Source organism: Macadamia integrifolia, unplaced genomic scaffold (genome assembly GCF_013358625.1).
Source record: "Macadamia integrifolia cultivar HAES 741 unplaced genomic scaffold, SCU_Mint_v3 scaffold_189A, whole genome shotgun sequence".
Classification (NCBI taxonomy): domain Eukaryota; kingdom Viridiplantae; phylum Streptophyta; class Magnoliopsida; order Proteales; family Proteaceae; genus Macadamia; species Macadamia integrifolia.
Window position 1 is genome coordinate 411,310 of NW_024870635.1, and position 10,542 is coordinate 421,851.

General features: G+C 36.2%; 2 protein-coding genes across 2 annotated transcripts in view; both read left to right on the forward strand.

Annotated features, from left to right (window-relative positions):
• Positions 1-2,063: 2,063 nt before the first annotated feature.
• Positions 2,064-4,080, forward strand: LOC122071090. Its single transcript, XM_042635365.1, has 3 exons — positions 2,064-2,338; positions 2,428-2,784; positions 2,913-4,080. The coding sequence occupies exons 1-3, from the start codon at positions 2,231-2,233 to the stop codon at positions 3,726-3,728; spliced, it is 1,281 nt and encodes a 426-aa protein (XP_042491299.1). The 5' UTR covers positions 2,064-2,230; the 3' UTR covers positions 3,729-4,080.
• A 5,025-nt stretch (positions 4,081-9,105) lies between these two features.
• Positions 9,106-10,542, forward strand: part of LOC122071108 (protein STRUBBELIG-RECEPTOR FAMILY 6-like) — a 16,171-nt gene continuing 14,734 nt past the window's right edge. Inside the window, exon 1 of the mRNA XM_042635388.1 lies at positions 9,106-9,532. Within this exon, the coding sequence (XP_042491322.1) occupies positions 9,451-9,532 (82 nt within the window). The 5' untranslated portion in view covers positions 9,106-9,450. The remainder of the gene's footprint in view (positions 9,533-10,542) is intronic.

Below are 10,542 nucleotides of genomic sequence, written 5' to 3' on the forward strand. Positions count from 1 at the left end.
AGCCTCGGCCCATCCTAGAAAATCCCACTTTTGCATTGCAACATAAATGGACTCTCAAGGTTGTCTTTGGTAGTCATCCAGTTGCAGAAATGACGTTTCGTGTCAAATCAGAATTTTCTGATCTTGTGTCAAAATTTCACTTTGGAACGAAACTCCAATGTTGGAACATGGCATTGAACATTTATCTTTTCTGGCTTTTTTTTTTTTATCCGATTTGTTTAAAAAAAAAGGGAAAAAACGAACAATGGATGCCAAACGAAAGATTCCATTTTCTTGTTCTCGTAAAATGAAAAAATGTCTGAAAAATTGTTTATTCAGATGACTACCAAATGCAACCAATTGTTAGTCCATTGTTTGAGCAAATTTTTGTTAAGACCAGCCCTCTTAGAGAAGTTTTCTAAGTGGCCAACTCTTTTGGCCATGTTGAGAGGTGATCTGACAATTCTAACAATTAGATATTGAATACATCTTCAGGATTGGTCAAGTGTCAATTTTCATACTCAAATGCAATCAAATACATCGAATATATGACAATGTATTGTTATAATTTTATTTTTTTGGTGCATTCTCTATAGTCTTCAACTTTTCAATACTTTGTTTTGCCATTTGCACGAGGCGAAATTTAACATGTGAGTAAAGGGAGCCTAAATTCTATCCATAAAAGTACAGCCCCGTTTGACTAGTCATGTGGTAGAACCAAGGCTTGCCCAGAAAACCTCTCCCATGTTTGGTGGCTTCAACCATCGCTTTGTCTTGTAACTCTTGACTCTGGTAGGAGATTCTCTTCCTTTGATTTTTCTTACTAAATTTCTTAGTTTTTTGTTTAAAAAAAAAAAGTTTTATTTCTTCATAGACATAAATATGTAAGTATTATTTAGAAAATATAAGTATTTAGGGTAGTTATCCATGTAACAAAAGAGGGTGACATTTCTAAGAATCACAAGATAAATGGGATGTGTGGTATTATCTAGAGTATTAGTATACATACGTCAACATACATGAGATACATGCAAATACAGAGACAGTATTTGATGATTTAGACTTAAATTTGACAAGTGGCTATTCTAAATTTTTTTTTTTTTGGCTATTCTAGGTCATGTCTCAGAATCCATGACTCGTAAGAAGTATTTGTATTTAAAGTACTGTTTCCAAAATGTATATAAATTGGGCCTGGGCCTATATCAACCTGGCTAGCCTTTTCTTTTTCCCTGCAAGTGGACTCACCATAGAACCAGATTTCTCAACCTTATCTTGACCCATGGGCTGAAAATCCCACTGGGCCCAGAAGAAATTTGGCTTGCCAAGCTCCGCACGGCTGCACCCAAAGGCACACATTGAGAACTAGCTTACAACCTCCATTGCGCTAAAGAAAGCAACAACTCCCTTGCCTCGATCAAGTAGAAGAAAGTGTAAATAACTTGGCCCCGTGTATCTTCCACCACACCTTGGCCCAGAAGATATTGTTGCTTACGTGTTTGACATCTTGGTCACTTTTCACTCCTTGGCTGTCCAATTATGTTCAACTACCACCCACCCAAAATTGGTTTTTTTTTTTCTTCCTGACCAAGTAAGTGGATCGTCTGAACATGTCAATGAATAGAATTAGGGGTGTCAACTGGTCGGGTTCATTCAGTTTCGATCAAGTGTAATCGGTCTCCCCTAATTTATAGTCCTCTAACATTTTTTCCTTGTTTAAATAATTGGGCCTCATAGATTAGGACATGATATGCTTTTATTTGGTCTATCCGTTACAAGCTTATAATAAGATTCAAGGTAATCAGGCTAATCGAGTTATAATCGAACCTTAAATGGATTATTCACTAATTGGACTTGAAAACAATCTTTCAATGGGCTATAAACAAGGCTAAATGGGCTTTAAACAGACTATTCGGACTATAAAATGGTTGATAGATTATCCGTTGGTCACATATTCGGTCGGGCAACCAATGACGTGGTAGCTTCGTATCATTTACTCGCTTCCTATTGGTTGATATTTGTCCACGTCAGCATCGGACAAGAGATATGTGTAGCTCTATCGAGAAACTTCTTTCTTTCTTCATCTTCATCCTACGATTACTTTTCTGGTATATAATTCGTTCTTCCTTCTCAATTACCAACCGTTCTGCGCGGAGCCATTTCACCCATCCATCACCTTTCTGCGGTTCTGAATCGTTAATAGCTTACTCTTTCTCTTGTTCTTCTTCAAATCCTGCAAATATCTATTCCATTCATGGCTATTGGGTCCAGATTTCTAGCAGAAAGGGGATTCCTGATCGTACTGTTAATGCTCCGATCATGCGATGGTCTGGGTTCCGCGGGAAATCCAAAGGCAATTTCTGTAAGTGATTTCAATCTGAAATGGGGAATTCCCCCTCCGTTTTGAGTTATTACTGTTTTTTTTTAAAGAATTCGGTTTTGTTTGTTCAGGATCTACAGGATGCTATCGTGAAGGCATTAGGGTTTCAATCCAGTGACTTGAAGATTTCCGATTTTGATATAAGCGACGCGTTGGTTGGTCATTCTGTAGCGTACGAATTCGATATTGAGATCGACAAGAAGATTCTTCCTCTTAAGCTTCTCGAGGACGTTAATCGATGGGAATATGTGGATCTGCCTATCTTTCGTACCGAAGACGATCCTTTGGTATCTGGTGACGGTAGCAGCTTGGTTAAGAGTCGGCGGAGAACGGACGATCCTGTGTCGCCGGTTTTGGCTCCCTTTCAGTTGGCTGGACCTATGGAGCTCTGGATTCAAGACGCTAAAGATATGAGGATTTCGTTGCCGGTGGGTTCCCAATCTCTGATTACTGTGGATGCCTTTGAATTCCGATTTCCAATGCCAATTAAACTCTTCTGGGACCTGAAATTCTTATTTTCTAATTCGTTCGTTTCCTTGCTTTCGATTTTATGCAGCATGATGTCGAGGCCGGCGTATTGAAGAAGGTCGTCCTAGCAGATGGTGCAGTGGTGACGGTTAAGGGTGCCAGATCCGTAAGCTTGCGCCACCCTCTCGACCTCCCACTTCCATTGAACCAATCTCAGGGGAACTTCGCTTCTGGTCTCCTAACCCTAGCCAATCGTCTCCGTCAGGCCTCGCGCACGCAGGGAGCCCAGCCCCTGTCGCTCCGCATAGTAGGTCCAACATCACTAACCTCATCGCCCTCTTCGTCCTCCGATAGAAAACTCAAGCTCAAGCGTCTTGCGCCGGGCCTGGTGGAGCTATCTTCATCTTCCAGAACCAATGCCGTTCCCACCATTGACGGAGAAGCAAGCGTGCCAACGACGCTTCTGACACCCGAACGATTCACCACAATGTGGCCTCTCGCGTCCATCAATGGGTCGAACCCAAACTTGCTAGGATTTGAGGCGCTGCTTCTATCTGTGCTGGGTGAGAAAGCCAACGAGGAAGGGTCATTTAAGTTGTTGAAGGCAGAGGTGTCCGCCCAGACTTTCGTGAAGCTGGGCTTTGGAGTAGAGAAGGCGCTGAAGGAAGGCGAAGAAGAATTCAATTGGGAAGCCTTCCCAGAATGGCGGACGAAGCCAGAGTCAGTGAAGATGCGGTTTGAGGTGTTGGCTAAGGTGGATGGGGAAAAGGTTGTGCCCGAGAGGGTGGTGCCCGTTAAACCCTTCGAAATCGAAGACACTACTGCGGCTAATGTGCTCACTGGAAACGTCACCTTGTCCAGTGCACCGGTCGTTCAGCCTCCTTCAGATCCCTTCACCTTATAAATGCATTTTGAGAGGTTCAGGGAAGTCAGTAGTGTAAAGATAGAACATTCTTCCTTCATCAGTCTGTGTTAGTGGGTAGTGAAATTGCCTGCTGCTAACTGCGAAGATATCAATGTATGGTGAGAAAAAAAAAAAATGGTTTAAGAGATTTGAGAAATTTATTCGAGTCCTACCCAAATTTCCATTTGAATTTTTTATTTTATTTTATTTTACTATTATTATTATTATTTTTTAAATACCAACAGAGCCTTCCTATTGTTTTGTCAAAACTCTATTGCTTGGAGACTTGGGCTTTATTGGTAACAACTTCTAATGTGTTCTAGTAGACACCTGGTATTGGTGTTCATTTCTATTTTGCATCTTATTATTAGCCAATCCGTTTATGGTTTAGCTAAATGGTTAGATGAATCCTGCTAAAGCATATTTGTAACCAGGTGATTAGGATTTTTTTAGTTTTAAAAACTTGCTTGTGTTGATCAATCTGTGTATTCTTGTATAGCATGAAAGCATGGTTCTTTATGAGAATTACATTAAACTTCAATTTGCACAGAACTCTAGAACTCTGGAATGGTTTGTGATGGTGCCAATTGCTTAATCTTTGATGTTTATACCAGCCAAATCTTTGGGTTAAACTTTCTAAGAACATGGATGTAGTTAGGTGACCCCAACAGCTCCAACAGGAAGCCTTTGCACCTTATGTTTTTCAAATTCCACAGAACTTATCACAGAATTCCCTCTTCAGTAAAAATATAAAAATAGAAAAAATAGATATACAATAACAACAAATTCAGCCTTCTCCAAACTTATTGGGGTTGGATACATGGATTTATACACACAAAGTAGGGGGAAAAAGATGACAAAACAGAAACAGGGACTGAAGAAATGAAAAGATGAAAGATGAGAGTAAGAGGGACGAGTCTCAGCCGATTAAGTCATGAGAATCTCAGCTAGTTGGCTCTATGAATCATTGCCCTCCAATAGGCTCTATCTGAGGTCATACTTGGGACAAGTCCAAGATTATGCATTTCATTCTTCACAACTTCTCCTATGGTCATTTTAGCTCATTCGATTTTGAATTGTATCATTTTTCTTTATTGGGGCGTTCTCAGGCCTTCGTTGAACATGGTCATACCACCTCAAACATCCTTCGCAGAGCTTGTCAATGATCGAGGTGATTTTTAAATCTACTCTAATATGCTCATTCTTTACTTTATCCTTCATAGTTTTGCTGCACATTTATCTTAACATCCACACATATTTTTTTATATGACACTCCTTAATTGTCTAACATTCTGCCCCATATAGGCATATATCATAGCCGAACGCACAGCAATCCTATTGAATTTTTTCTTAAGCTTTGAATGAATATGTCGGTCACATAACATTCCGAACGTATCTCTACACTTCATCTATCCCACTTTAATTCTTTGCGAAACATCTTCCTATATGTCAATTTATTTACTTTGTAGAATTTCTCTTTCCTCAATCTTCGCCATTTCATTATCCAACATAGAATGGCTGAAAATTACACGTCATCTATTCCGTCGTTGATCTATTAATCTGAAAAACTTTTTGCTTCTAGTCTATGTTTGGTAGCCAAGAGAAGAAAAGAAAAAAGAATCTAGAAAAGAAAGGAAAAGAAAAAAAGAAGAAATGAAATGAAATGGTGAGAAAATAATAAAAAATGTATGTATGTTCGGTTACCATTAGAAGAGAAGAAAAGAAAATAAAAGTTTTTGTATTTTCTCATGTTTTCTTGTGCTTTTGGTAAGATTTTTTTTTTTTTTTGAGCAAAATAAAACTTTAGAAATTCAAAAACTGAATCTTCCCTTGGATCAGGTGGACATGCCAAGCACAAAGAGAAATTCTTAAACCGAAAAAAGCTTTTTGTACTCTTTTCTTTTATTTTCTTTTCTTGGCTACCAAACATAGTCCTAGGGTTGTCCTTTGAAGCTCCAACTTAGTGTTAATTCTGTTTTTCTCTTATCCACTAAAACAACATCATTGGCAAAGAGCATACACTAGGGGACCTTGTCAAGAATGTTCTTGGATAACTCATCCATGATACGCAATCAAATAGGGGCTTAAGACTGATCTTTGATGTAACCCAATTGTAATTGAGAATTCCTTGCTTTGACCTCCCATAGATTTCACATTAGTCGCCACGCTCTTGCACATGTCCTTAATTATATCCACATATATACTAGGCACCCATTGCTTAATAAAAATAGATATACATGCAACACAATAAGTTTATCTTGCAGCTACAACCATTACCTAAAATCTGTAACCATAAATCAGAACAGAATATATAGTATTAACCTAGATCATGCACATTTTTGTCAATAATGCCTTGAGCCAAGTTTGCTTTTTTTAAGGTTGTAAAAAAAGTTTGTCAAGAAGAGGTAGAATTACCTGGTCACACACAGCATACAAGTTTGGTGATCAAGGGATAGAACTCCCTCAGATGTTTGCTGAAAATCGGATGGTTCATAATGCACATCCCGTTAAGAACTTCAAAGAAGACATGCATAAATTCTCCCTAATCATCATATATAATACACACCAGAAAATGAAGTTGGGTACCTTTGGATGATTCATACTGTTTGCTAGGAAAATAAGTGGACAATTCATTAAACCCACCAGAGTTGGGTACCTTTGGATGATTCATATAATGGTGTATTCTTCTTCTCCCTCTCCCTCTCCCTTTTTGGACTCATCTCTAGCTTCCCTGCCAATTCAGCTCTCTCATATCTTTTCATATATTTTGTGCTATGTTTGGAAGCTAGGAAAGAAAAGAAAAAAAAAATTGTAAGAGAGAGACAGACACAATAAAATTATTATGTATTCATGACTTTTATTTTATTATGTCATTTGTACTATTTTTTTTTCTTTTCTTGGTTATCAAACATAGCCTAAAAAAAACCATTATATGATGACACATGTTGATCATACATTATCAAATGACGCATATTGATACAAGAGAATGAATGAATCGGATTGAATTAGTTTATTCCCAGTCCAAATCAATTTCATATCGGATACAACCCACCATTGATATCACCTACGTAGTGGTATTGGGGTCAGTTGATTTTGTTACAAACTTACAATCAGCCAATACACTCGATCCGAGTCTAGCATTGGCCAGGTATCAGTATCAGATCAATTGATTCTTATATAAATTGACCAATATACTAAATTTGATACTCAAATTCGCTGAACCATGCTATGATCTATTCTTCCTAATTGTAACTAACATCAGGGATTTCATTCCGATGTAATATATTTTCTTGTTCAATCAAAAGAAAAAAGACTCTGATATCATTTTTGTTTTGTATTTTTATTTATTTGACAAAAATCATTAATAAAAATTATTTTTATTGAAAAAAAAAAAACTAAAAACTAAAAACTAAAAACGGTTTGGTATACAGCTCGCATTTTATTTTCAAGAAAGAGAAGAAAATGATAATGTAGAGGAGATCAACAAGCAAGGACAAAAGAGGAGAAAGAGAAAACGTGGGGCATGCGGCTCTGCTTGGCAGCCGGTGAAGGGCACAACAGGTACATGAATACAAATTACAAACAGCCTCATACCATATGTAAACGAATTATATATCTCATCGTATCTGTTTCTTTACCTAAAAAAGGAAAGCTATCTATTTAATTATGTAGAATTGGTGGAATCCAGCGATGGGTAGAGATTGGGAAGGCCGTGGAACTTGCTTAAGATATATTTATTTATTTATTTTTTTAAATTTTATTTCCTCTTATTATTCATTCCTTTCAAGGAATGATCAATTTAATTAATGGGAGAGGGTTTTCTATTATGCTATGGGGGGAGGAATCTATACGCCATTTCAATAACAATGCAATGAATGGTACCATTCATGTAGAGCCCACATAAGTTTAGAATAACAAAGAGTTTTCATATGAGCCCCATATCTCATTATATAAGAGGGCATACGATGCACTTTGGTGTCATGTGTTTCTTTTTCCTATAAATGAAGTGCGATCATCCTTTTTCAAATAGCATGTTGGAAGAAAAGTAAACATTTTTTTTTTTTATGCCAATTCAAGAGTCACTAAGGTGAGGCAAGACCGGGGCAACAAAGTGCTCATTAGGCCACACTTATTGCAATATTACAACTATCATTGTTACTATTATTTCAATAATATTAGGTGTAAGACTCAGGAGGATTGAACTAGTGGCATGTCCTAAATTTATGCTAAAACCCAATTACATAGCTGCTTGCCATTGAGTTAAAAGCTTATCTACTGGGGAAATCTTGTTGTAATCTTGCTTTTTTGCTCTTTTAATATGATACATTTTCTTTCAATGAATAAAATTTTTGTCATCTATATGAGTACTTGGAAAACGTACACAACTCTTAAAATGATAGAATGTAATTCATTTACCAAAAAATAGGAAGAATGTAAGTCACTTTTAATTATTTTGAAAACTCTTTTTTTGTTTCTTAAAAACCTTTTAGGAATATGATAAGGGACAAAATCAAAAGAAAGTTACAATTTCTCATTTTACTAATTTTTTTTTTTAATTTAAAATTTGTTAACTACTTGAAATCTTTATGTAGCTGACCAATTAAGTTGAGATAAGATTTTGGATGTTGTATTAACTAAGAAGAATAAAGAGTAGCAAGATTGTTACATCCCCATGCAGCTTTTTGGTTATAGCTAATCGTGTTAGAAGATGTGCCAAGTGAATATATTATATTATGCATCCACTTTCAAGGTTGGTATAGAAAGCTGAGTTTATTTTTGAATTAACGTCTCTTAACATCAAAACATTGTTTTTCTTTTTTGGTGGTTAATTGATTAAGAAAGAGAGTTTTCTATGCAAGCAACATAGAGGAATACATGGTGAGAGCATATGGGTTTCTCACCAAGAGGAGAGAGAGAGGTGTCAAAATCAAACCGAATTATTTACACTAAAATTGTGAAATCAATAAATGATTTAATTTTAGTTTCAGACTGTTTAAATTGATAATAAATCATTAAAAATTGATTAATATATATATATATATGTATAGTAACTTAAGTTATTCATAGTTAAAAAATGAAAAAATATTCAATAAACAACAACATAACTTTATCAAAAAGAAACATATAACAACAGAAAATTTAATTGAATGTGAATTTTACATCAATTACAATAAAAAGTTAAAAGAGAAGGAAACTGTTAAATAAAAATAAACAAACATCTAATAAATAAAACAGAATCATTTAAACTAAAATTATTGAAATTATTTATTAACGGTTTGATTTTGATTTTACCTAAAAATTCTTTCATTGAATAGAATCGAGCCGTTTACTTTAAATCGCACCATTTTAACACATTTGAGAGGGAGAGAAAGAGGGAGGAATTGATAGCATACCTCCCTAAGAACCTTTTCCCATAGAAAAACCTGGAAGCGGGGGAGCGTGTTGGATTTTATTAATGCTTTTTTTCTTTATTGGTCAAAATGCTTGAGAAGCTTTCTAGTTTGGGATTCTTCTCACCTCTGGTGCCAGCTCTACTTCATCTCTTTGAATTCTGGGTATATAAACAGATGAAGTAGAGCTGGCTTCAGAGCTATCTCTTCTCTTGCTGGGTTTTATCTTCTCTGCAAATTCCAGTAAGGATCAAAGGGGAAAAAGAAGTATAACTCCTATAGGCTTTAGAGCCATCTGTTCTCTTCTCTTGCTGGGCAGTTTTTGTCCAGAGATGTGGCAAGTGTGGGTACTCGTCCTCAGCATTTCGGTTTGGAGTCCAGCTTGTGTCAATGGAAAAACAAGACCAGAAGACGGTAAGTATTTCGATCCCCAGTTGCCTGCAACCCCATTTTTTGACTTTCTTTGTTCCCTATTTCCGTCTCGTTTTGCTTTCCAATTTGAGTATTATATGGTCTGGGGACATGGGTTTTATCTTCTCTGCAAATTCCAGCAATACCTGCATCGCTCTTTTACTGTAATTTGATTAATTCGACTGCTTATGTGTTCTTTTATGGCACTTGAAACACTGTTTGATTTTGGTAGATCTTCAAGAGTGTGGGAATGGATTTCGATTTTTTGTTATTTTCCTTCTTTGCATTCTATTTCCGATTGTTTTCGGTTGGAAAATTGGGCGGATGTGTAATTTGCACTCAGGGGGATGGGAATGTGAGCTTTATTTATTTAAGTTGTGTGACTCTTTTTTCTTTTTGTTGTTTTAGAGTTCAGTGTTCAGTTGAACTTGTGCGATGAAAAGCACCCTCTTGACAAGGCTGGTGATAAGTAGTAAATGATTGCTTCCTGTAGATTGATGATGAGTAAATATGAAAAAGAAGTAATGCGTCTTAATTAGGGTTGCTAACTTTTCAGAATTATGAAAATAGTTTCCGATATTCTTGATCCCTTATGATGGCTGGTTATGGCAGTAACTCTGTTTTGTCTTCCCAATTTGTTTTGGTTGGAATTTGAAGGTAGTTGCAGTGTATTTCCAGGTCTGAATGTTTACTTAAATCTCTTTTAAATTTCTCCTTTTAAACGTTATTCCTCTTGCGACACCTCTCTCTGATTTAATTCTCATAAGTTTATGGATGATTGGGTTTTTATTTCTTCGTGGAAGTTGTTGTTGTAGTTTATTTTTTCCTTTGTTTCATTCTGGTTTAATAACAACTCCTGTATCAACTAGGAAATGGTATTTTGCTTAATAATATTAAATTCCCCTTATGTCACCATTTTGCTGTATTAGCTAGCACAGGATGGTGAGAAGAACTCTGGTAAAATTCACATTTTTTTAGATCTACCGTCATATTAGGTTTTTTTTTTTTTTTTT

Coding starts and splice junctions, on each gene's coding strand:
- LOC122071090 (XM_042635365.1), top strand. CDS start 2,231: ATGGCTATTGGGTCCAGATTTCTAGCAGAAAGGGGATTCCTGATCGTA. Junction 2,339..2,427: donor GAAATCCAAAGGCAATTTCT/GTAAGTGATTTC, acceptor TTGTTTGTTCAG/GATCTACAGGATGCTATCGT. Junction 2,785..2,912: donor ATATGAGGATTTCGTTGCCG/GTGGGTTCCCAA, acceptor GATTTTATGCAG/CATGATGTCGAGGCCGGCGT.